The sequence below is a fragment of the Cuculus canorus genome, chromosome 8 (genome assembly GCF_017976375.1).
Source record: "Cuculus canorus isolate bCucCan1 chromosome 8, bCucCan1.pri, whole genome shotgun sequence".
NCBI classification, from domain to species: Eukaryota; Metazoa; Chordata; class Aves; order Cuculiformes; family Cuculidae; genus Cuculus; species Cuculus canorus.
The window spans coordinates 18,771,969-18,799,560 of NC_071408.1; the positions used below are offsets into that span (position 1 = coordinate 18,771,969).

The window sequence follows — 27,592 nt, forward strand, 5'->3', positions numbered from 1 at the left end:
TTCCTCAAACAATGTTATTTCCTTATTGCATATTAGAATACAAACTTTATTTGATATAAAAGAATACAAACCCAGTCAGTAATTACTCAGAACAAGTGTAAGATTAACATTGTCATCAAATGACAACAAAAAAAAAATATTAAAAAATGGAAAGAACCAAAGCTTTTATCAGGTGTCAAAATAAAATCATTAACCCCACCCCTTTACACTTCTTACATCAAAATCACAGGAATGTTTAATTAGGAATCCATCAGACCCGTTTAACAAAGCAAGTTTTCCCTCAGTGAAGCAGTTCCAGCATGTGCTGGAACTACATTACATGTTACAGAGAACCAGAGCATATTTTGGGAAACGAGCCTTTATAAAATACAATTATATTACAAGTGTCAGCTGTATTACTGAACACTAATTTTTATCATGTCTCAATGTTCTTATGCCAATGTACTTCATTAGACCATACATGATGAATACTCTACTCTGTCAAAGGATTTTACATACTTGCAGTTATTCCATCCCTAAGCTATCTCTAGACACGTTTCTTAAGAGCCATTGGCAGAAACGTGGTATCAGAAATAAGTAAGTACTTACAGGACTCATTGGCTTTAACACATCAAACTGCAAAGAATGAATGTATGCCAGCTTTCTGAGAAGGACAAGACTATAAATTTTCTAGAAGCTAACATAAAGATTCCTGGTTTAGTCTGAAAGCTGCCAGGGAACAGCTCTCTAATTGGACTGTTTAACGCAAGAGGGAATGCACACATTTATAAAGCCATTCTTCCTGCTCATCCAGTGGCATCACATGCTGAGAAATCTGCGTACAAGAGAGAAAACAGAAGTGAAATAGGTGTTTATTGGAGAACTGCATGTATGTTACCTAAAGTGCTATGTGAGCAAAATAAGCTGTCTCAATACTTATATCACTAACATTAAATGACAAGCATTCATCATCTATAATGAAAGCTAGTATTCAAAACTTACTATTGAACTTTAATTGCATGACAGCAAAATATCCATAAGGAGCGCTGAGCCTACAGTTCATACTGAATGAAGCCAAAATTAAAACTAGTAAAACACCTTACAGGATTAGGCTTTAGATATATAAAGTGTGAGCAGCAATACTAGAACAGGCACCAGTCCTGCCTTTGTCATGGGACTGTATCTGTTTACAAAGGGTTTGAATGCATACACACTGCAAAGCTGTGAAATATAAAATAGTTCAGGTGCCTCTTCTTTTAAAGAAAGAGACCATGCTTCTACAATAATAAAATGTGGATTTTCTTCATAAATTAATGAAGAAAAATATTGTCTGCATTCATAATGCACTTTCAACCTCATTCCATCCTTAGAATCCCTCATTTATAATTTTCACTAAAGCTGCCCAGCTTCGGAGTAGGGATCAGTGAATCAAACTGCCTTGTAGCTAAACATGATCCATAAGTCAATTTTAACAAAAAGTCATCGTCTGCAAATCACACTGTGCATAAGGAGTCGAATACACACATTTTTGTTTCTGACTAGCACATGCTTGGTCTGTTTCTCACAGACGTCCGTATGTCTGATTAAAATTTGCTAAGTGAAAAAAAGAAAAAGATAATACAGCCTTAGAAATAAGAATATTAAAAATATTAGTAAATAGTACGGGCATTGAGTGCACAACTGAAACAGCTGCACATATGAAAACCTGAACAGCTATGGACTACAGCAATCTGCGCAGGAAAATGTGGATACGTCAAGTACATGTTCTGCTCTGAAATATCAAAAACTGTATCTGTACTGGTGATTAAGATGCCGCTATTCACATGCTCCTTATGATAAAAGACTTCCAAAAGGAAACTGTAAAGATGTCACATGATTTTTTCTTTTTGCTTAGATTTTGAAGTGGCTAAACAATAAAAATCTTACCATCATAGATTTTGGTGCCACTTCCACAGCAAAAACAGTAAGTCCCCTGTTGCTTAGACAGTTCTTACTCTGCTCATTGTTGACATGAATAATCACTTTGTTTTCAGACTACAAGTGAAAAAAACATGAACCCATTAGTCCTAATGGTTATGTGGCTGCTCTTTATGTAACAACTACAAATGCTTCTTTTTTCCTCTGACTTTGTTATTTTACAGGATAGAAACCCTTTAAGGATGCTGTTGCGTATTCTCCTGGAAGAGTTAACAGTTTCAAATGTAGCTTAGACTCAGCAGCACCCAGATCCACTGTCAAAAGCCATTTAAGACTCATCAAACACATTTAGTGAGAAAAATATTTGCCACAGAATGTTACAGACTGTAAGAGTTTACATAGTTTTAAAACTGACTGGATAAATCCATACTAGATTTGAAGTACAAAGAAAACGTTATTGTCTCAAGTGGTCCTTGAACTGTAAATCACTAGTAGGTGGGTATAGTGATCTGGAGAAGTGTCAATGGATGCTTGCCCAGATTTGTTCACTATATTCCCTACTGGCCATTTCTGAAGATTTCATTAATAGAGATTTTTAAAAATATTTGACAAAATTAATACAAGTATAATCACTTAAGAAACAGATGCTCTTGCTAATGCTATGCAAGAAAGATCCAATATATAAAACCGAAAGCTTGGGTAACAGAAAATTCTTTTATATTCAGTTTATCCTAGGCAATACTCGGACACAAGACCTAGGGACATGCTACTACACCCCGCTATTCAGTTGCCTCTAGATAAATCTGTTGGCAGACACACTGGGAAATGTTTGATTCCTAGACAATGCTATCCAACAATCTCTCTGTACTGAAAAATGGAATAGAAACACAGCTACTTTGCACAATCAGCCTTACACAGCAGAAAAAGCTATTAGACTGGTAAAGGCAGCTCTAATAAAAAAAGAGCTCTCTCTGGTGCTCGCAGTACAAAAGGTTTGTGGAAAGCAAAGTGTAAATATGGCAATTCTTGAAATGTGGTATCGTTTCAGAAATGTAAACACAATCTGGTGGTAAGCTTCTTATTGCTTTGATCTAACTGCTCTGGCATCACTTTGGTGAAACCCTCATTTCTACAGGGCAGAGAGATAAAGGCAAACAAAAGAATTATCAGTACAGGAAGATAAAACAGGAACAAGGTCACAGATATTCACCTAACACAGAGAGTACCTATTATAGTAAGTTCATGCTTTGGGTGATAGGAAATGCCACATTAACTATTTCTTTTGGCACGCAAATGGACAGACAATAGACTAGGTACTGCTTACTGGGAATTTGAAGCTCGGTATGCAAAGCCTTTTAATCTGCCCAGCTCACACCCTGACTAGGGAGAGTTAGCAGGCAGACAGACACCTTTCTCTACCCACTGATTAAATACATATGAAGACTGAAACGGAATCCCTCAGGAACTAGAATATTTCCTTAATTCACTTACAGAAATAACAAAGAAACAATTATTTCCATTGAAATAATCAGTACAGTAACTGAAGATATCATCAGACTGCTTGCCCTGTGCAAAGCTTAGAAGACAGACACTTAAAATTGCCTTTTTATTACTTCTTTCCAGACATTTACAACACAAAAAAGTATCCAGCCTACAAATTCTAATAAGATTTTCAGGGAAGTGTAACTATTTGCTTCATGCAGAAGAGTGGTATTTACACAAATCAAATGGTATAAATGGCAGTGGTCGGTGATTTTAATCTGGCAGCACCCAGTTGCTTCCATAGAGACCTCATCTGCTTCTCTGACATATCCCCAAACATATAAATAACTCTAGTATATCTACCCTAAAGGGCGAAGTGCAGATCTAAACTCGCAGTTCCAAGGAGCCTGGGCATTCGGTCCTAATATTAGTTCACCAACCCACCCCCCTCTGCATGTCTGTCCATTTAAAAATACACTTCTTGCTGTGATCTCGTAATATTTAAAGCATCTTAAGTTCAGCATCTTACTGCACTGAGTTCATTTACTCACAGTTCCAGATATAAATGAAACTGAGAATGAACAGCACATTCATTACGATCTGCACAAAAAGGTTTAAAATCTGCTTCTCACCAACCACTTTTGCTTACATTCACAATTCTTAGCTTGGATTAGTAATAAAGTAGTCCTGTAAGGCGAGACAATTCACAATTCATCCATAATACACTTCTAAAACCCAATAAAATGCAAATCACTGGTCTTTTACTTTCTTATGCACACTGAAAATATTAAGCAGTGTAAATGCTGTAGTCTTTGCTCTTTCTGTAATTGTATTTCCTGTTCTTGGTATTTGTTTCCTGGTAGTATGAACGTATTATGTCTCCAACAATTATCAAAACATTGAAAAATTGAACATGAACACAAACAAATATTCAGATTTTACATGATATTTAAAACGCTTGTTTCATTATAATAAGCTGTCCCTTCCAAAAACACTGTCCCAGACTCTTTTAAGACTGAGTCATATGTCAAAGAGAGCTCTGCATCAGGCACTTTTAAAATGAACTAGATACAGAAACTTGATATCAGAAATATCAGAAAATGTAATTCTCAAAAATGACTCAAGAAGTACAATAATAAATGACAATAGCACAAAGTACTTCACAGAAGTCTCATGCCATACCTTATTTTCAATAACAGAAGTGATTCTCCTGCCTGCTTTGTAGGTATAGACGATGATGTTTTCACAGCCATCCATTACTTTGGCCTCTCCTTTATTAACAACAGACTTGCAAATAGCCCTGTTGAGCTGCCAGCTCCCTGCCTCTAGATATATAGCTTTAATTCTGGGTTTGCATTTTTCTGCATAGATGTCAATGACAAAGGGGCACGCCTGCAATGGAGAAAATCAGTTTTATCGTCACTTTGTCTGTAGGTTGGTTTTCCTGCCAGATTTCCATCCACAGCTTCCAAGTATTTTCATACATGCTCTGAAGCAGAATTACCCAAATACTAACATTAAATATTCAAAACTTGAAAGCTGTGATGATCTTTTAAACAAAATGAAACCTCAAGACAAAGGAATATTTTTCATGCCAGTCATGGTACACTCAATACGCAGTTTGGTGCATTTGGCTCCAACACAGCAAACCCTTCCCTGGATAGCAAAACATACAGAAATTAAGATGAAGTATGAATGTATTTCAGTGTCTGAAATAAACTTGTATCCTTTAGCTGTCACAGTTCTGCTATTCGTGCCACTTCACACAGATTTAAAATACCTGCAATGTAGCATTAAGAGCACTGTTCGGTATCTCAGCTAAGATTAGTACATGTAACAACCAGCAGTTTGCATTTTCTTGGACTCAGTAACAGCACCTCAGTTTCTTTCAAAGGGCTACTGAAATCCACTAGGGTTTCTAAAGTTCTGTCTTTAATTTGCCAAAGGCTCAATGCTCCTGAAATCTCAATCTCTTAAATCATATGAAATCGAGGAACTAAAGGGTTAAGTTATAGACACAAATTAAGCAGATGTACATCTTTAGATGACTGACTAAAGCGTTCAGAGAGCTACGTTGTCCTTTGAAAAGCAAAGACTATAACTATAAACCACAGCTAGTACAAGGCACGAGATAGCTTTTTCAAATGTCTAATTTGACAAAAAACTCCCCAAAATCCTCTTTCTAGAGGACAGCTCCCTCTTATGTCTGAAGTGCAGAAAGACAGTTCTATAGTTGCTCTTCTAACCACTCTCATAGGAGTGGGAGAAAGTGCTCATCACGAAGAAATCATTCACCACGATCTCAATATTTTCAGAGAGGGACAACTGATGTCTGTCAACCAGACTGGGTATTTTTGCATCTGCATATACTTGTTTCTCACACATATATTTTATATGGTGAGTGCACTGACCTGTTTTAGTTTAACAAAAGTTAAAGAAATAATATAATCAGATTTTTTGAAATCAGCTTTTCTTTGTAATGAAACTTAAACGATTACATTATCTGCATATTTAGTGTTTTCTTTAATTTTTCATAATTTTTTTCCTCTTCATTAAAGAGATCCTCTTTCTTTTGTGAGAGCCATTAACATCAACACTGATACTGTTTCTGTAAAAATAAAATAAATTTTAAAAATTATTTAAGCCCATAGAAACATCAGAGAAATAATCCCTGGCCCTGTAACATAAACAGTGTGCCAACCAAAGCACCTTAATTAAAACTTTATGTTGAACACCTTCAGACACTGCTGTGAAAGGCAACAGCAACAGGAATAGCCGTGTCTGAAAATGATGAATTCTGAATCAAAGTTATAGAAAAAGTGGAAAAGTGGAAAGTGGAAAAAGTTATCCTCATCCAGTTCTGTTCTTCAGCCAGGAAAGTGACTTTTTTAAGCAGAGCAAGTCCTACATTTTGTAGGTTTGCTGACAGGTCAAAGTTCATCATCACTCTCTTCTTATACTTCCCACCAGCATGGTCCATGAATTTTTTCAACAGGCATAACCCAGTTCCTTCCTCTACAACCCTACAAAACACTGACTTTCTCTAAAGCAAAAGACAAATTCCCTCTTTCAACAATGTCAGTGTTATCCTAAGACACATGATATCATAATGACTGACAGTCATAGAGTAAACCCTGTATTAACAGTGTTTGGACTGCATCACTGACACACTGAGATCAGTTTATAGCAGACAGAAATTAGGCAGTACTGCAGTTAGACAATGCAATTAAACAAGTGCAGCAAGTTACATGCGAAGCAGTTATTTCTGTTACATGGCTATCATACCTCTGTCATTTCTAATGCTTTATTGTAGCCTAGAGACAATAAAGTGACCCAAAGGTCACTAGGATCCCCTTCACGGTCATTGGCTTCCATGAGATTCAAATCCAGAAATCCTTGTCTCGTTAGCTCATTCTTCTTCATATCAAAATTCTCTGTTTAAAAGGAAATATAAGGTAGCATTTAAGCATCTGTTATGTCTGCAAATACCCTTTATCCTTCCAAAGCCAAACTCCACTTATGTTAACGAGGTTTAAGAGATGGAGCCATCTTGAAGCCTCAGGATCTCCAACATTATTTGGGGAAGAATGTCCTTGACCAGATATGTGGTCTTTGCAGGGCTTCCCTGTAGATTTTAGATAATGACTAGAAACATCTGGCCTCTTGTATAACCCAAAAGAGGGTGAGATTTCAAAACAGGAAGAGCTCATATTGATGTTTTCTCCTTTTTGCTAGCAGTTTTTGTTGTGGTGGTGATTTGCAGAATGGGGTACGTTAAGAATGGGAAATGAAAGTCTGCTAGGGCCAGCGCCCTTAGTGCTTGAGGTCCTTGATACAGAAATGATTTACTTAGTTCCTAAAAAGCAATAAAATGCCAGTAATCCTAACATCCCTGTCTTGATGGAATACCATAGATCGACCACTCTAATGTCAGCAAACACATAATTGAAATGTCCTTGTGTCAGATATTTTTAAAAATGGTTTTCTCATCTTCATAACAATGCTAAATCTTTACTATATATTATTAAAAAGGCATTACCAATTTAATAAATCTATCTAAGGGTACAGATGCTATAATAAATGGCTTGAACTTTGTTGTCAAGATTTATGACATTCATCTGAACTCTTCAATTGATTAATGACCTGGTAAAACGTTCACCATATTCTCTCCTGTCCTCTCTTATACACTTCACACACACACCCCCCTCCTACTCATGTCAAGACCAGTGCAGAGAGGCAGAACTCTGACCAAGTCATAAAGTGTGGAAAAGCCTGTACAGGGATGAAGCAGATGGGAAACTCATTTATAGAAAAGTATTTTTGTATGAACTTCCCATCATTTAGGGAGAAGTCCAGTATCTTAGAGTTTTGTGGAGGAACGGGTAACAGGACTTGCCAGATTTGAAGTATTTTGGCCCAAATTAAGCAACACGTCATAGCCTGCCAAAGAACTACATTAAACCTGACATGGGCCGATATATAATGACACGCTATATTGGCATTTCAGACATCAATTGGAGAAAATCTACATTTCTTACAGAAACTTCTAATTTTCACACAGTGGCTTCTAAATTTCCAGTTTGTCCACTCACTTCAGCTAAACTGCTAATGCTTTTAAACTAATGCTTTCATGCACTCTATTATTGCAGTAGCCTACAGTCACTGGCGGTTGCATTCTCCTAGTCCTGTTATGAGGTAAATACGTGCATTCTCAAGGCCTTTGCAAGCTTAAAGCAGTGCCACAGAATTACACTGTTCTTCAAAATTGACCTTTGTGGCCTGGCATTGCTCCTGCAAGCTGGCAAGATGTCCAGTAACATTGATGAGATATATCAGCAGACAGAAAACAAAGTACAGCTGGAAAAGTCTTAACTGCCTGTCAGCTTCCTCATCACACTCACGGAAGTCTCAGAATCTCACAGCTGTCATATAACACAATACGTACAAACTGACATGCTATATTTGAACTTGAAAAGACAGATTTTTAGTGAAAAAACTGCTTATATCTGAAGAAAACATGTAGTTGCAATAGGCATTTTCTAACGTCTAATTTTCTAAACAACTTAAGCTCTAGATGCCATTTTTAAAGTATCATATACACACACAAATTAGACGTTCCTCTCAACATTTTGAGACATGAAATCAGTATCGGCTTATCTGCAGAAAGGAGATTGGTTAAACAAATACCTGTTACAACTTAATTCATATGATTCATGATTAGAGAACCTGTAGTTTTTGGCAATAATAAAATCTTTAACCTATGAAACTGCAATTAGCAATTGGAAAAATTTTCTCAGCAGAAGGTCAGTGGCACATAAGCCAGAGTGAAGCAAAACAAAGGATGGAAGACTGGAAAAGGAAAAAAAGAAAAACAAAAAGGGAGGAGACAACAATATCTACATGTGGTTTTGGTGTAGGCTACAAAAATACTCAGGTCTACACTATATACATAGTACGATGCTACAAGCAACAGCTTGCAAGTGCACTGATATCCCTAGTTGTATCAAGCACAGCAACGAACTTACCCCTACATACAGCCCATGCTTCCTCATCACATTTCTCACCACTAGTTCTCAGTTCAAAGAAATTGTATTCCTCCAAACTCAGAAGGCCATTTCCATCCAAGTCAATTGTTTCAAATATATCCAGTAAAGTGTCTCTAAAAGATGAAAAAGGCAGAACTATTTCCAAATTCTTCCGTTTCCTTTACTGTCTCATATTTTTGAAAACTATTCAGTCTATCTGAGAATACTCTATACAAATAGTATTTCAGTAATATACAGCTTTTAAAAAGCAAAATGTTATTTGGAGCACACACCTTTAAATAGTTACCATGCCTGTTTGGGAATGTGACTCACCGGAACTCTCTGGTCAGAGCCAGTTCTCCATCCTCACCTCTATACACCAGCTTTGCTTCTCCAGCAATATGTCGTTTTACCTTCTTCAGCCGACAGCCTGTTGTGAATGGGAGTAGCCAATAAACACCTGATACAAGTTCTCCTTTCCATCCAAACATCTATTCTTAAAGGAAGACAAGTTTGTAAGTTAATTCTCATATGATACTTTTCTTTATTACTAGTGATATTCACATAGAAGTGACTAATTGCTTAAAAAACACTGGCAATGCTAGGTTCTCTCCTCAAAGAAAACGTAACTACAGTGAGATACCACATGATGTCATTTTAAAGACACAAAAACTAGTGAATCTCTAGTTATCATAAAAGTTAGAAAAACGCATATGACCAGAAATGATGGGAGAACAGCTGTTACTAGAAATGTCTAACAACAATCCTATCAATTTTCAGATTTCTAACACTCTTTAATTGTTAAACTTCAAAACAAAAGCAGCCAGAAGCAGCTGACAAAAGCCACCAAGTTTTTAATTTTCTCCCTGATTTACCAGCTTTGTTCAAACTACCAACAAAAACTCCCTAAGTAAAAAGTCACAAGCGATCCTGTGGCCTGGAAGGGGGAAGTAACTTAATGCTGTCACTTCTCCCTTATTTCTCCCATAGGATAAGAATATTCTGTGCACTCTGAAGTTCAAAATCATATATACAGCAAGAAGAAAATTAAATGAAATTTTAGCAAATTTTACCTTTGAACTTCTGCTTTTGAAGGTGCAGGAATAGAAGTGAGTTTCCACAGAGTATCTACACAGATAACCAGAAACTCAGCAATACTTGCCAAGAAACTATGTGATAATATGGTCCTCACAGGAATTGTGTTAAAGTTCCACTCACGTGGCTTGCAATTCCACTCATCCAAAGGGCATAACAGTATTACATCTTACCTTATGTAAGTTCTGCTAGTTTTGAAGGGGAACATGCACAGAACAAAAGTTTCTTCTCTCCTTTAGTTTCAGTTTGAATTCCTTCCAAACACACAGGAAGCCCCACCCACACAGCATTAACACATACACTAAAGGTACAACAATTAAAATAGGAATACAACAAAAATATCTAACCTCTTTGTTTTCTTGTTCAGTAAAGCTCACAACTTGTAGATTTTCTTGGGTTTCATTTTCCTTAAGAATATACAAAGCTGTATCCACTGACAACCAATTATAAGATTTTCCTAAAAGAAAAACATTCCCAACACAAATGCTTAGTAATGGCACAAAATTGTTTTTCTTTGAACCACAAAATAGATATTCCTATGGTATTCATCATATTGATCCTTCACAACAAAACACAACCTCAGTCAGAATCAATTACCAATCTGTAGCACAACAGCCAGTCCAGATCACTCTAAAATATCTTTGGGATTTAATGGCTCCTGTTTCACACGATTAAAGGGGAAATAATCTACTTGGGGGAAAAATAATTCCAATGTAGCAACTAGATAAAGGTCCTTGATAAATCATTGGAGAAAACAAAGCAAAAAGCACTTGGGAAAAGGAGTAGAAAGTCTCAAGTCACCCTAATGCTGGGTTTTACTCTTAAGATGAAAATTAAAATAGGAAAACTAAGGTATAAATTCTTCAGACAAGATTCATAATCAAAGCATCAAGATATCATACTGTCGTAAAAAGCCATAACACTATTTTAAGTATTTACAAAAGTATTTGAGGTAGAGAATACAATATTCATTAAGTTCTCTATTTTTGTTCCCCACAAATCACATCAACACCTTAAAGAGAGATACTGCAAACAGTGCTAATTTTCAATTGTGTAATAAGAAATTTCATAAATCTATGGTCAAAAATTATGTAAGAGGTTTGCTGACTAAAGAGGAAAGGATAATGAACTTGGCTGATTGTCACAGTTCATGCAGTGAGCCTGAAATGACTATGTAGAAAATATGGTGTGACAACTTAAATTGTATTTTTAATAAGACTCTGTCAACAGAGAGAAGTATTGCTATATCAATATATCACAAGGCATCGAAAGTAAGAAGGAAGAGATGTAGCAGCAGGAGAAAATATCTTTTTATGAAGGAAAAATTCTCCACAGAAGTACAGAAATACTTACCTTCTACCTGACGAAGGTTTAAAGGCTTGATGGTAATACATACTGTAGACCTTTGAGGTAAATGCAACTTGTATTTGTGACTAATGATTTCATCATCTTCTAAGTAGAAGCATCCTTTTGATTGCGCGCACAGCCATTCCTGGAAACCATGCAAGTATTAGAAGTTGCCTTGATCTCTGATCAAAATAAAAGCACCTTCTCTGAAATAAATTAATTTGGAAATAAAATAAATCCTGTATAAAATACGCTACAGGATAGAGCACTGATCTTCTATTCCTTTTCTTAAAAAATTAATTTTCTCAAATAGTCCGTTTCATAGTCAATTTTTGCAGAGCAGTTGGTAACACTGCTTCACTTGTGAAAGTACTGGAAAAATATACAGATTATCCCAATGCTCAAATGGTTGAAATTAAATTTCAATTGCCATGAAGAACCAAACTGTATTCATTGAATTCTCTGAACTGTGAGATTTACCAGTGAAACACTGGAATTTTGCTGCATTAGTTTCATCAGGCCAATCAAGCACAAAACATAACTGAATAGCTGAGCAATGCGGAGTTATTTGCTCAGACAAATCACAAACAAAAGCATTGATAAAATTAAGTGATTTTTCTTGACTTCTGTCAAAGCTATTGGAAAGACAAACTGAAAGCTGCTGTGTTTGTTAATAACATGGTTTCTAGAGAAGCAGTGATTTTGCTGAGATGGTAAAACAGCTACGCATTTTATTTTTTAATAAAGCAGATCCCAATTTTGAATTTCAGACATCATTTGAAAGATACTTCTTTAGCAAAAGAAAAATAAAGTCCTTATAGGCATATTGTATTCCTTGAGGAATGGCAGATATTCTCAATTGCTACATTTCATTTCTCCTCTTAAAGAACTAGTTACAATGCATTAACACTCGGTTGATGGTACTTTACAGTAAGCAACCTAAAGGTGTCAGGCAAGAACTGGACTTAACTACTGTACGTGCACTCAAGAATGCCAAATGACACACGTGGTAATACAGGCAGCTCTAGTCCTGAAATTAGATTTCTCTTTTCAGAACTCTACACTTCTTAAGAATATAAATTCCTCAGGGACTCATGGATTTAAGAGCCTTCAGTCCTCTGCTATAGTTTAGCCACCGATTTCTGTGGGAACAGGATCAACTCCTCTATACTAAACATTTCTCATTCAAACATTACCAAATTCATCTCCATTATGCTCCTTTCTGCTTTGAGAACTTTTTATAGATGTACTTTGGGCAAACTCATCACCTGTGTTGGCTCAGAAAGACTGCTGAATTTAATACTATCTCTCACTTTGAATTGCTCTTATATTATCAGTTTTACCCGAATAGAACAAACTCGGCTATGAAAAGAATCTTCACACTAAAGGAATTAAAATATATCAACCTCAGAACATCAATGCGAATAAATTCTGAGAATTCAAAATTTTACATGCCTGGAAACTATCTTAATCTCAAATTACTTATTATTATGGTAAGACTACCCTGTCCTATCCAAGACATTGATCTAAAAGGAAACATCATTTCAGCCTCAGTACCCCAATAGTTGTGGTGGCATAATGCATTGTTCCAACTTTAGATGTCAAATTCTGCTATTTATATTTGCACACAGAAGTATGCAATATGAAGTACTCTGAAGTATAAATACCATGGACTTTGCAACTCACTTTGTGCTCTTCTTTAGAGGTTTGCAATCTTTAAAGAAAATTAAGAGTTTGTTAAGGAACTTCTAAGAGACTTTAAAACCAAACACTCTTCTTCAGAGCAGAGGCTATCAAAAAGACAAAGATCAATTAAGCTATCTACAAGAAACAGGTACATCCAATCCCTGATGGAAACTAATATTTGAGTCCCTCTCCTCCCATAACCTCGCATAATCTTTTCCAGTTAAAATAACATGTCGATTAGGGACCTTCGTGGAAACCTATCTTCTCTGCCATCAGAGATGCAGAGGGAACAGCACACTGTTAGAGGAACAACAATCTCATCTCACCAGCTACACTTACACTGAGAAATAAAAGGCAGCAAGAAGCAAGGTGAAGTATTCAGCACCCTATCATCCATCCTGTTTTAGCTGCTAGCTCCTTCTATGGCTCTGTTTCAGCTGACCACAATTAGCGCTCTTCTAGAAAATGTGTGCACAGTTCAAAGAAATTGTCACTTCAGGTTCCACTTTCAAAAAGAATCTGCTTATAACTGCATTCCATTTGGTGTTATAGAGTCAACATCATCCCATCACGTTTTAGAACCTTGCCCACTCCATGCCATCACCTACACCACAGCTTGTAACAGGTATTCTTGGTTGGGATGCAGACACATAAAATTATGAATGGCACTAAAAATACAATTTCTTATGCCCATACCAGCAAGATGAGTTTCAAGAAAATAAACAAGCTAAACGCCACTTAAAGTGGGCACAATCTGCTTGAGAGGGTGCTAGGCCTAAGCCTTGTGGAAGTGAAGCAGCCTATGCTACTTGGTTCACAGAGTCAGAGATCGGTCCCTGGCTACCTTTCATAGAGCACTATAGACTTCATTAACAAGGCCACTAAAAATTTTATACTGGCCTTTACCTATGAGACTAGATTTCTAGTGACAGGAAAAGCAAAAGAGGTCCAATCACAGAGAATAATTAGCACAGAAATGAACAGACAAAAAGTTACTGGGACTTAATGGTGAGGATTAAACGTTGATAAGGTTCTCTCAAACAAGTGGATAATGGGAGCTAATATTAACATTATAATCAACATAAGTTGGTGCTAGAATGCAAACAGGTAGTCTATTACATCCTTTTTAGTACTGTTCTGTTCGCAGTAAACAGTTTATTCCAATACCTGCATGAATCCAAACTTCATCTGAAGCCCATATGCAGTACACTGAATGTTCTTAAAACTTGACACTACTGAGATAACTGGTTGTTCACTCATTTAGTCTCTAAGCTTAATACCTTGCCAAACTGTTTGAAAAATTAATGACCTTTCAAAAACATCAAAGTCAAAGCGTCTGCTAATGAAGCAACACATCTGCTCTTTGAGACAGAAGAGCATAATGAAAGTTTAAACATCAGTCTAAGTGTGCTACAACTATTAAAAAAGACAGTGACAACTTTCATGTACAAAAATTATTCTAACAACTGTGTCCCATTCCCCCTTTCTCACTATGGTAGTGGTCTTCAAGCCATCATCTCACAGACAGTCCATGGAGAGTAACTTTGTCCTAGTTGTTTACCTTCCAATTTCTCTAGCTGTTATGTCAGATGAAAGACTACATTTTCAGCAGTTTTGCATTCCAATGGACATTACAACTGGGACATCAAACAATCCAAGTAAGCAGAGAAAATATCATAAGGAACAATGTGCAGGTCAAGGCGTAAGCAACAGCAAGCAATAGTCTGACAATGCTTTAGGAATCAAACACTAAATGAAAATACTGTTATTCCTGCAGGGAGCATAAGGTGGCGCTATATTCTGTAAATTATCAATGTCCAATTACAAATAGCTAAGTAAATTTGGGAAGATAAAGGTTTTTTTTCTGTGTAGTATGTCACCTCCAAGTATAACAAAAATTGTCAAATAATAGCTAACACAGTGGGAAATATTTGTATTCAAAATGGTAATCATAAAGAAATGCTACAGATTCCCTGCTGCTGCCAGTGCTGGTCGCTGCCCAAATAATGCATTCCACTGCTACTGCAATTGAAGTTATTAATGAATAGTCCACACGCTCACGCATAATTAAGATAAAAGGCGGTGTTCGTGAGACATATTGTTCCAATGCTTAATGCAAAGAACTTCATTTCAAGGCTTTGTCTTGTAGAAAACCTCTCCCATAAGCACAGGAAAAAGTCTTGCTAGTTCAATTGCATGAGGCTACTTCACAGATATGTGTGGGAGCATACAATCATTTTAGGAGCAAGACTTTTCTCAGGTATTTCTTTTGCTGCCTGCTGTGTTTATAGGTCTTTAACTGACTTCAGTAAAGCAGAATGCAAAGGTACGAATCCTTACCAGGGATAATTTAGCTACCCAATGCAGAAGGATTTGAGAACAGGATACACTGCTTTCTTTCTTGTTAATGTCTTTCAATCTTGACTAAAACTGACACTAAGAACACTTTGCAGAAATTTAGGACCTCTATCTGCCATCTTTTAATGAACTGTGATTCAGCGACAGTTGAAATCCAGCAGGTCAGCATGTTGCTCATACACATCTGTAGCATTTCTTTAACTGTCTTTTTTTTTCCCTCTGATTTTTTTTATATGGCTTTGAATATGTCACAGAACACCACCTACAGAAGGAAAACACTTGGAAGAATGTACTGTGAATACACTCCATGTTTTCTAAGTGTTACTAAATTCAGATGTTCACCACGTTTTGACTTCCACCGTTTCCTTCTGTCAGAAGTGTAACTTTGGCATTGGTCCAATCTCATGATGGCAATATTTTCCTACTGTCCCAAGAAGACAGATGAACTCCAGGAAAAAAATCTCAATGCAAAATAAAAAAGAATTTTTGAGTGCTAGATTCTTATCCACACCACAATTGAATCACTGTGTATTTATTTATTGATTTTTACAGAGTTTGCATTGCACTCTTAACAGTTTAAAAAAATTAGTAGCTTTACTTTCACGTTTTTGTGTTTACTGCTTGATTTCCATTTTTGTAAGATGCTAATCAGCAGTAATTGATATCCGCAGCTACTTTTTTCAGCCAGTTCTTACTAGCTTGTACAAAGAAAGAGGACTCCAATACTGGGAAAAACTGTGCAATGGTTTTATATACTACATACCATGTTTGAACAAGGTGAAATTGCGGCTTAAATTGCATGGAAGTCCAGATACCTAAACAGACTGCAAAGAATTCCCTTGAGATTATGTTTTGAAATTTTAATATAGAACAAATGTCACTGTATAGCAATGTCAAAGATATAAAGGACTTTGGAGTTCAATAACAAACACAGAGTTGTTATTTGAAACAAAAATGTAACTCATGAGAACAATCAGTTCAGTTTTCTAGCAGCAGTTACACTATGTGGTCATAATCATTTTTTCCCTTTTATACAGGAGTCTCAAGGTGCACGTTTTTAATGTTTCCTAGCCGTTTCCAGTTAATGTTTTATATTTCTACAGCTATTATTTTCTGTTGAAAGAAAACTAGTAAAGGTTCAGTCAAGAAAGGGAAAACAAAGGAAAAAGATCAATATTAACACTCTACAAATATTGACTTAGCAAAGTGACTTTGTTGTCTTTCTCCCACAGGAATTTATATTGAATGAGTGATTTATTTAAAAGAAAATACTGATAGAACATATTAGTCTAACTAAAAATCAATATTTCAGGCTACAGCGTGTATTTACAAATTAATGCCCAACAAACTGAATATGCTCAGAGATCTGTTATTTATTTCCAATTACCTTTCATATAAAGGTTTATGATACATAATCTTTCAGACTACTAAAGCATTTAAAGTTCTCACCAACCTAATAAATTATTAAATTTTAAATTTCTCAAAAAGTCATTAAACGTTTTATCCAGTGGTTTCATTTATAAAAAACACACTTTGTACTATTAAACCTTCACACCTGAAAAATTATTTTCAATAACTAGATGTCAGCAAAACCAACAGTATATAAAAATGTTAATAATAATATGTATGAAGAAACCTCTCACTAGTTTATAGCTGCCCTTGACAAACTATTAATAAAACATAAGCTAAAAATCAGAGAAAAATGGTTTCTTATTTAAAATGCAATAACATATGTGCCTAGAGGAAAACAGCATAATTTCAATAGGACTAGCTTACACGATACCTTCATTGTGTCTGGCTCAATTAGTTTTGTGTTTCTGTTGCTACTGGCAGCTGTGCTGATAGTGGTAGAAATAGATGCTTTGCAAGTTTGAGCTGATGAGGGTCTTGAAGGAGTTCTGCTATCACCTACAGATATTTAGATAAAATTACATTATTTCAATCTGCTCCCAGTGCTGTTTATCATAAAGCCTTACATTTATAGGTACACAGAAAAAAACTGGATTACAAGAACTTCAATCAGGTAAATATTATATAATTATAAGGGAAGTCAGGTTAATAATTCATTAGTCAAAAATCTTTACTTCCCTGACTGTACATCCCAGGAGAATGTGCATACGAACTGCAGAACCTTTGGAAACAAATCTGCCTGAAGGACAAGAAATTGTTACCAGATGATTCTATTTATTTTAGAATCAAGGTAAATTTGGCCTTAATAGATAGGTTTAACCTGCTTCCAATTTAAAGTTATTTCTTTTCAGGATGATGTAGTTTCACTGACAGACAGCACATCGCTTATGCACAGCTGCCTAATGCAATTACTTCCAAGCCTTTACTTTCTGGTTCCTTATGTTGGAGCAACTCTGCCGGTGTAATTGTTAATCTAGCTGCACAAACTCAGTCTTCGCTGTTTTGTCGTTTTTGCACCTCTTCAGTATTGCCTAGAATTGAAGCAATTTGAAGTAAACAGCACACGCTACGCGCAATTATTTCATACGTGTCACTACAGTCTGTAAACCTGTGATCTATTCCAGTTTGGGAAGGTTTCTAAGTATCTTTATAACTTTAGGAAGAACAGTAAACTCTTATAGTTTAACAAGCAGCCTTGTGAATTGAAACAAACCAATTGCTTATTGATATATGTTTAAGTTTTCATCTCTGATCTGGGAAAGAAAGAAATAACTTGCTATGTTGCAACACCTGAGCATTCATTTCGTCTCTTCCTCTCTGGACTGTGTCACATGAGAGTCAATGAAATTCACCCTGAAGAATTTGGAAGCGGCAGATCATAGGTGCAGCCAAAGTCCATTTGAACATGGGAGTCAGATATTCTACTGAGACATTTATGCAATCACCACAGCAGAAATGTATATGGGGCAATAACATCCTCACTCATCTGAGAAAAATTAAATAAATACTCAAACGTTTGCTGACCCAGAGCATGAACTCCAACAGAATGAGAACTCCCAATATGAAATACAAATACCTTTTGATGGTGCTAGTTTGTGATCAGTTTTCCTCGAGATCCTTGGTGATGGTTTTGACACCGGCGGTGTGATCCCTTCAGACGAAGTTTCAGCTTGACTTCCAAACTGCTGTTGCCTCAATCGATTATCAAGCTCCAGTTTTTCTCGTGCTGTCTTACAGCACTGTTCACTGGTTGCCATGTATAAGTCACAAAACTTCAAACACAGAAAAGTAATCTGTCAAGTGAAACATTCTTACACACAGTTTTAAGGATTAAAATGTAACATCGGTAGGGAAAGGATAAGTCAACAGATGTAATGCATCTCCTCTTAAAGCACAATATTAATTTGCCATGACTCGGCATAACCACTCAAGTGACACGGTAAAATGGAGCCATGATTAAACAAAGAGGTCAAAATATTGAATGAAATTTAAGTGCGACATTCAATAGGGGGTTGATTTTCCTGCAATGAAACTATATTTATGTAGGGATTTTTAGATTGTTTATTCAGATGTCTGAAAAACATAGATGAGATGGTGCACCTTGAAAATTAGATGTTCAACATATACAACAACGTCCCACACATGTGAAATTATGAAATGTCACACAGATAGCAACTCTCACTGATTAGCTAAGTTTGCTGTCAATCATCTTCTTTGTCCTACCATTCCTTTAGCTTCACACATGCTGTCGGTTTCCATATTTGCAATTAGGTTCTGCCTAATACATTAAGTTCACTTGCAGCAAGTGACCTTTTCAAGGATAATAGCCAGATAAAGAGAGGGAAACAGAAATAGACACCAGGCTACGTCCCAGGGCATAGGCAGCTGGGGGACACTGGGGTAAGGTTATCAATGGACCAACACATGCAGATAGCATGTTTTACATTTGATAATGTTATAATGCTGTCAATAACATCAAGTCAATAACACAGGAACTAATAATATCATTCGGACTGCCATACCTTGTTGTAGTCCAGTTTGCCACTGCAGTTAAAATCAGCTTGTTTAGTAATGGTAATGAATTCATCTCGAGTCATTTTTTCACCCCTCTGCAATAAAAAACACAAAACAATTTGGGTTCCTAATCAAGAATGCTGTTCCCCTACAGCACACATTTAATAAAAACACAAAGAACAATTCTTCTAATATCATCAGGGAATCTTATCTTGCAATAGATTTAAATGGATTTTGATTTGAATCATCAAAGTAGAGGTCAACGTTGTAAAAAAATTATGTCTCTATAATGCTACCGGATACTGGACAGGTGAATTGCATCAGTTTAGGCAACTTTGTGGTGTCTTATGGAAACCTACCATGAATGACACTACTATCAGTTTCAGAAAATCTTCATAAACTGAGGAATCCCAGCTCTAGTCATTCATACTTATACTGTAGCATGCTAACAAGCAAGAGCTATTTTCATGATGATTAGTTTCACCTACTTATTTGAGCTATCGTCTTATACCAGTCTACATCTACAATTTAGTTCACTGGAAGGATTATTCCAGGCATGAATTTGCCTTGCACCCATCTCTGCTTGGAATCATTAGCATGAAGCCAAAGCAATTTCTCTCCTAGAACCAAGTCTGAAGTTGCACGTCAGAATTCCATCTCAAATGCCACGCTTACAATGTGGACACAAGTTACTTCTCTCAGGAAGAAAGCATCTCTTCACAAGGTCCTCCAGCAATTTCATCTACACAGATTCACAGGTCTGTTTGCAACGACAGAGCAATATATGATTGCTGTACAGAAATCTACCTCACATCACTTTTCAGCTACAGATGAATGGTATAAACTTGGGACTGAAAACTAATGTGAATTTCATTGTGGCTAAACAGGTGATGTGATGTGATGCGATGCGATCATATGCTCACAAAGCCACAGTGGCTTGTAACAAAATGAATCCTTATCCTCCCCTCTTCGAACATCACCAGTTGCTACTGCAAGCACATCAAGTAAATTCTTCAGTCTGGGTCTGTTACAAGCGATGCCCTGAGTTTAAGTAACAACACAGAGTTTATAGCTCTTCAAGGCATAACTACAGTAGCACTCAACATCTGTTACTCCTGTCTTTCGCTGTATAAAGAATATTTCCTCGCAGTAGCAACTATATCTTTCTGTTCATGCAGAATAAGGACTGAAGGTTCTGCCAGAAGGTTTGAAGCAAACAATTTTATTTAGTTTTACTGGATCAACCACAACAAATACAGTATGTAAATTGCTTCTTCCTTCTGACCTCATTTGCTCTCCTCTACATTTCCTTACAACAGTTTTATTTTCACTTCTAAGCACTCCACTCAAATTCTACTGGTAGTCTATTTTAATTGTTACTGCTTCCCAGTGCTTGTACTGTGCAAGATGATTGGCTTTTACGACAATGGGGGAGGGGGTTGGCTGTACAGATAAAAGATCTGAGAGAACAGAGAAACAAAATCACTGTAAACATCTGTGAAATACAACTATGTAAAGTCAGAACATCAGCTCTACGCCAGCTTGGAAGACTGTTGTGTTTCAGGGGTTTTGTTTGCTTGCCTTGCAAATCAACATCTTATCAATACTTGTCATTCTAACATATACTTGCTAATGTTTTCTTTAAAGTTCCATCTCCTACAATCTCCTATTTTTAAAAAAAATAACTTCCAGACTATGTGGTGGCAGTTCAGCGGCTAAAGAAGAAATTCCAAATATTTCTAAATACCATTATTTTAAGCCATATTAATGACATGCCTAGACCTTATGACGTTTGCATTCTTTGGCTTGGTAATGCATAGTCTCTAACCAAAGTATTGACTTACCTTAGAGGGACAGGGTTAAGTTCCTAGAGAACAGAGGGATTTGCACTAATTGAACACATGGAGAGACCTGTGCTTCCCCTTCCATTACTCCTCTGCAGTACAGACAGGGTTTCAACAAAATAGTGTTTGGAAGTGTGAAAAATATTTCCTCTGCCAGCTTCCACCTTTGAGGTACAATTGCTGAGCAAGACTGACAGGTTATCAACTGCAAGACTTTAAGAGGAACAAATGGAAGAAAGGCCATAGATTACCACAGAACAGTAGGCATAAAACTGCAAAAAAATTACATGAATCAGTAATTGATTCTTTTGAATAGATATATATTTATACATTCAGAATAGTTTCCAGAATCTCTAATGGCTAAAGATGCATAATTAAGTTTCTACTAGCACTTACCATTGTAAGAATTTTATAAAGTTCATCATGTAAAATATATCCAGTGTTTTTTGTGTCTATTTTTCCAAATGCTGCAAGCAGTTCAGTTTTTGTTGCTGGTTTTTGTTGTTTTAAGATGGCACAAAAATCATCAAAATTCAGTGTAGTAGTTTGCGAAGTCCAAAATTTGTTAACTGTCTTCTGAGATGGATTTCTTCCAGCCTGTTGAAGTACTGAACAATAAAACATAACATTAACTATATTTTCCATGAATAATTAAAACTCCTACAAATAAAATGTCACAGGGCCAATCTCTGAGTATTTTACGGTTTAGAGTATTAGCTGAACATCATGCAGCAAGAGATGCCTAAATACTGGCACCACTTATTCAGTAAATGCCTACATTTATTTGAGATGAAATATAAGTCTATAATAACTCTCAATGCTTATGAATTTTAAAAGAAGTTCTTAAATATCTTTAAAAGACTTAAAGCCTGAGCAACTAACTCCCCTTTCCGAGTTGACCTTGAAACCAAAATGCCCAAACACTTGCTATGTAGTGAAGTGGCATATGGATAGAGATGAAAGCCAAAGCATATGTGAAAGAGATTACATTTGTTCACACCACTCCTATCTTAAAATCCAGATTATCTCAAACTATCATTAGGATGTTATAAAGGCACTTTTGTTACAGCTGAGAAAGCCTGGATAACACAAAGTCACATGCTGATGGAATGGATTTGCTAATGGATAGAATTTAATGAACTGGTATAGAGAAAGACACTAGAAACAATCCATGCAACAGAGAACTGCACCCAGCTTTTACAGTTTCCACTCGGAGATCTCACATATTTCAGGCACGGGCAATGCAGCCTCTATGGAGATCTATTTCCTTATATATGCAAAAAAAAATACACGATCACTAGAATCATGCTATAACTAATTTATTTGACAGCTCAGCATGAGTTTGCCATTAGCTGTTACTTGGATTTTTTATTATAAACAGATGCAATGCCATAATACACATACCTTTTACTGGTGCCATAATCTATGAGGAGGACTTGGGAAAGAAACCTGCTCTACCATCAAACCCAAGTGCTTTCTGAACTGCACCCCGAAACCCACAAAATAAAAATTGTTAGTTTTTTTTAATGGCACATTTCTGTTCTCTTTATCTAACTGAAGGTTTATGTTTTCTTAATTTCTTTGTCCACCATGTGAGCTGGAAACATTTTTTTTTCCAACAAAGTAAACTAAGATTTTCATGTCATGAAATTCCAGGCAGAAAACAAGACCAAAAGACACTTTTCATAAGTTTCCCAGCACAACCCCATGCTACTATACAAACCACGAATAAACTATTTTCATTAAGAAATAGAAACACTCTAAGAAAAAAAAAATCCCAATAGCTTCCAAACACAGTAAAACTTAATACACAGTCCTACAACTCCAAGAGATAGCAAAGCTGATATTCTATTTACTTGAGAGATTTTATCTCAGATAATGAAACCTACTTCATAACTAAAACAGGTTATTACTCAGCCTTATTTTCTTCCTTATCTTATTCAGTCATTAAGATATATTACACAGAAATCAACTTCCAATACACACTCCCTAACTACCATTTTTCAGGTAAACTTTCATAACTCTCCTTAATAATTCCACCCAAGGAACTTTAAAGTTCCATAGGGTTCCTAAACAAACTTTGTTAAGCAACACATCTTTCACTATCTACCAACAAAATTAGTTAGTACTGCTGAAGCACTGAAAGGATTTTTTTTTTTGCTGTTGTACTACTGACAGCAATCCTTACGCACAAACATAATATGGATGAAAAAAACGAACAGTTTTGATTTTAGTCTACGGGAACACTGTAATTCAGTAGAAGTTTAAGGACAATAAGAGTAAGAATTCTTATGATACACCAGTGTCTGAAATAGTCCATTTGATAGTGTAAAGTTAGTAGAGGAAAGGCAGTATTTTCACATATTAGTCAGACAAAGTGGATTAGAACAGATCGTTAGGGGTGAATTACCATATCCACGCCTCCAGTAACAACTTTTCCTATTAATCCTGAAACCTCTGTGCCAATTAATGCCAGTTATCACGAAAATTTGCTGTACCAGGGCAGCTGCTCACTATAATATGAACAGAGATCAACTCTATTTGTAGTAGGAACAAGTTCAATGCAGAAATGTCACAATCTAAAAGCAGTGCCTAAGCCCACCTCAAGTAAGCAACAATGCTGCTATCAAATTTGGTGTTGTTAAACAACTCACTTAGGTCTTGTGTAAGCTGTCAACTGGTATTGACTTTTGCCCATTCATACTAGTGATTTACAGGTGGCAAGCTATATATACTATTCCCACTTCCACAAGTCATTCAACACATAACAACAATGATTAAGGATCTGAGGAAAATGAAAAAAATTGAGGAATGGTAATTTCTACAAACTTTGAAAAATCTCTATGTGACATATTTTACAACAGGTAAACGGTGAAATGTCTTCAAAGACACAGCCACCAACACTTGCTATCTGAACTAAAACTACTATAAATGCCTTTAAAACAGTTACTCAGTTTATGCATTGGGATACTCTCACTTCTGAATTGCCAACTGTATAAACTACCCACTACCCATCACATCCAACAGTTAAGGCAAATAAATATGGAATCATTACCTAAAATGAGTTGTTCTTTTGACTTAATATTTTCTAAACTGCTTTTAAAAACAGTTAGATAAGCTGCTCGGCAGTTCAGGTAAAAGTCTGCTTCTTCTGCATGCTGGGACTTCTTTCCTTGGAAACTTCCTGAGTGTGTGACTTTCTGAACGGAGAAGGATGGGTTATTCTCAGGACTGCTGGCCATTCTGTGAAGAATACAATTACAGTTAGAATTTCTAAATGTCTTGCCTGGTTAATAACGCCTCTGCTTTGCCCTCTGAAACACAGACCAGCACAAATTATCCTAACATCTAGGTCATATGTTTCCATTCTCTAAATCTAGGATGAGAACACTTTTCTGGGCTTGTACGTAAGCACCGTGGGATCCACAAACAGAAAGAGCTTGAACTCTACTTATTATTCACCATTTGTTCTTCATTGGGAGTAAAAAGTTTCATTTAATTGTATTTTATTTTAATTTCAGACATTTGATAACACAACGTAACGCAGTTGTGTTACTTGAAAGCACAGAAACAGATTTTCAAGTTATCTGTGATACAAACCATTGCTATCCATGTTTAGAAATAAACCACAGGGACTTGTCCTTCCTACACATTTCCACTAGAATTTCTACTCTTGCCATGTTAGCTGAACTTTCCTAAGGCCAGAAACAATGGGAGAATTTGCACAGAAATGCACTTGTTGCCTCTGATGACTTTACTCCGTCTATGCCCAGCACATTTGTCACGAAGGTAAATTAATGAACATGCCATACCCACCACTGGTTTGCTGCCAGTGCCGCTCTCATTGTTGCTATAGGTCACCACCACTAGCAAATTTGGAATGTTTTTAAGAAAAAAAAACGGCAATTTAAGCATGGCCAGAGGTGGCTTAGAATTATTTAAAAGACTTTTTCACCAAACAAGAATAACAAAGTTAACATTATGAAGAATGGATGCAGTGCTTGTCTTATTGGAGAGAGCTCTGGGGCTGCATGGTCACAACTGACTGATCACACCATTTGGGACTCCCTATTATATTTCTTGCTGTGTTAACAGCACAGTAAAAGCCTCCTTTGTCCTCCAGTGAAACCTACATGTGAACATGTTTATACTGAACTGCATATTTGCATTTGTGTACTTCCTCCCTCACTCAGAAGTTGACTTTCCTATTTCCAAAACTGATTTACGGGAAAACTGGGTAGCTTTACATAGCTTCAGCAGAGATACTGCGTGTCACAAACACCATATAACGTTCAGTGTTAAAAAAGTGATATAATAACTATCAAATTGATTACATGTTTTTTTTTCTGGTGCCAATTTATACCAGCATAGGCTTTTGGTTTCTCTTTTTATAGTTTTAACTTGATAAAACACATAGCTAATAGCAAAACTGATCAAAATTATAAACCTTACCCTTCAAATATGTGAAGTTAAGCACACACAGTTCTACTTTTAAGAATTATCTAAATATACTTACTAGAAATAAATAAGTCTGAAGCTGAGAATGTGCATAAAACTTCGTGGAACTTAAGCCTTTTAAAGTAGAAGAACATTACCCATATTGTAAATTAATGGAAAAAGATATGAAATGCATTTTTCCTAAATTATAAAAATGATTCCAAGAAGTAACTAACGCTGTTCGCTCACCTACAGCCAGTGAACTTTAACAACAGCTTTCTGCTTTTACTAAGGGTGATTAAGATTTTTAGAAGGCTATCACAGAGGGACACTAAATCGTGCTGTACTGTTGGTCTAACAGCCTCTCTTATTATTTTACCCAATGTTGACTTCAGAAAATATATTCCCATATAATAAATCTAATATCTCCAGTTCAGCAACAAGACAACAACATCATGGGGTCCCCTTCAGGACTCATTGGATTCTTACTCGGGAGGCCTAAATGACTCGCACCTTCTTGAGTTATACATGTCTTTTACACTTGGGAAAGAAAGATAATAATCGCTTATCGTGTCTATTTATAATCCACAGGCTGCCTGCCTGACACTTTAATATTATGGTGGCATTAGAAGGACGCCACAGGGACGCTGTGACACAGGCCGGTTACAGCAAACAGATGTCACTCTAATTAAGCAATGGTGTTACCCACATAGAATGGAAGTGGGTTAAAGTCGAGGAGGAGAAGAAGAATCATAGAATAGTTTAGGTTGGAAGGGACCTTAAAAGATCACCTAGTTCCAAACCCTCTGCCATGGGCCTGGACAGCTACAAATAGATCAGGCTGCCCAAGGCTTCATCCAGCCTGGCCTTGAACACTACGAGGGATGGGTAAGCCACAGCCTCCCCGGTCAACCTGTGCCAGTGTCTCACCACCCTCATGGTGAAGAAATTCCTCCTGCTGTCTAGTCTAAGTCTGCCCCTCTCCAGTTTATACGCATTGCGCCTAGTCCTATCACTACAAGCCTTTGTAAACAACCCCTCATGAGCTTTCCAATAGGCCCCTTCAAGTACTGGAAGGTCACTATAAGATCTCCTCTGAGCCTTCTCTTCTCCAGGCTGAACAACCCCAACTCTCTCAGCCTGTCCTCAAACGGAAGGTGCTCCAGCCCTCTGGAGCCCATTCCAACAGCTCCATATCCTTCTCATGTTGAGGATTCCAGAACTGAACACAATACCCCAGATGAGGTCTCACAAGAGAGGTACAGAGGGGCAGAATCCCCTCCCTCGACCTGCTGGCCACACTTCTTTTGATGCAGCCCAGGATACAGTCGGTCTTCTGGGCTGCGAGTGCACGTTGCTGGCTCATGTCAGCTTCTCACCCAGCAGCACCCCAGCGCCGCTCTCAATCACATCATCCCCCATCCTGAGCTGAAATGGGGAACTGCCCTGACCCAAGCGTAGGACCTTGCACTCGGCCGTCTCGAACCTCACGAGGTTCTCATAGCTGCACCTCTCCCGCCTGTCCAGGTCCCTCTGGATGACACCGAAAAATAAATGTCAGTTTCCCCGTAACGAGTTTATAAAACCCGAACTTCCCTTTATGCTCCTCAGACTCCCCACCCCAGAGGCGTCTCTCCCGTGGGCCGCGGCCCCGCCACAAGCGCTGCGACACTCGGGCACCCACTGAGCACCCATCCTCGGTTCAAAAACGCCGCTTTGGGAGCGCGGCGGCCGAGCGGGAGAGCTGCCATCCCAACAGACCCAAGCACTCTCCCACCCAGGAATGAAGCCATTTCCCCTCTCACTAACACCGACCTTTCCGCCGGCCTCGCTCCCCCGAAGCGAGAAGCTCTTTCCCGCAAGGATCCCGCCGCGCCCCGCCCCGCGGAGCTGTTTCCAGCCGGCGGCGTTTGGGCAGCGCACCGCGCGGCGAGGCGGGAGATCTGCAAAGGCGGTCGGCGGCGGCGAGCGGCGCCATGTCGTAGGTACCGGGTACAG

The 27,592-nt window shown here is 37.2% G+C and overlaps 2 protein-coding genes across 7 annotated transcripts in view; one reads left to right on the plus strand and one right to left on the minus strand.

Annotated features, from left to right (window-relative positions):
- On the minus strand, positions 1-27,534 carry EFCAB7 (EF-hand calcium binding domain 7). 6 transcript variants are annotated; one of them, XM_054073739.1, is made up of 15 exons: positions 27,410-27,472; positions 27,059-27,127; positions 24,213-24,400; positions 21,554-21,765; positions 19,322-19,408; positions 18,376-18,571; positions 17,173-17,297; positions 11,352-11,490; positions 10,346-10,455; positions 9,237-9,394; positions 8,904-9,037; positions 6,664-6,812; positions 4,561-4,770; positions 1,906-2,013; positions 6-814 (listed from the first exon to the last, which is right to left on the minus strand). In XM_054073739.1, exons 3-15 carry the CDS (start codon positions 24,397-24,399, stop codon positions 740-742), a joined length of 1,890 nt encoding a protein of 629 aa, XP_053929714.1. In that variant the 5' UTR covers position 24,400; positions 27,059-27,127; positions 27,410-27,472; the 3' UTR covers positions 6-739. The 6 variants fall into 6 exon arrangements, with proteins under 6 accessions (XP_053929716.1, XP_053929714.1, XP_053929715.1 ...); XM_054073740.1 differs by having other exon boundaries at positions 25,674-27,127; positions 27,410-27,458; XM_054073738.1 differs by lacking the exon at positions 27,059-27,127 and having other exon boundaries at positions 27,410-27,534.
- Positions 27,472-27,592, plus strand: part of ITGB3BP (integrin subunit beta 3 binding protein) — a 37,413-nt gene continuing 37,292 nt past the window's right edge. Inside the window, exon 1 of the mRNA XM_054073744.1 lies at positions 27,472-27,575. Within this exon, the coding sequence (XP_053929719.1) occupies positions 27,571-27,575 (5 nt within the window). The 5' untranslated portion in view covers positions 27,472-27,570. The remainder of the gene's footprint in view (positions 27,576-27,592) is intronic.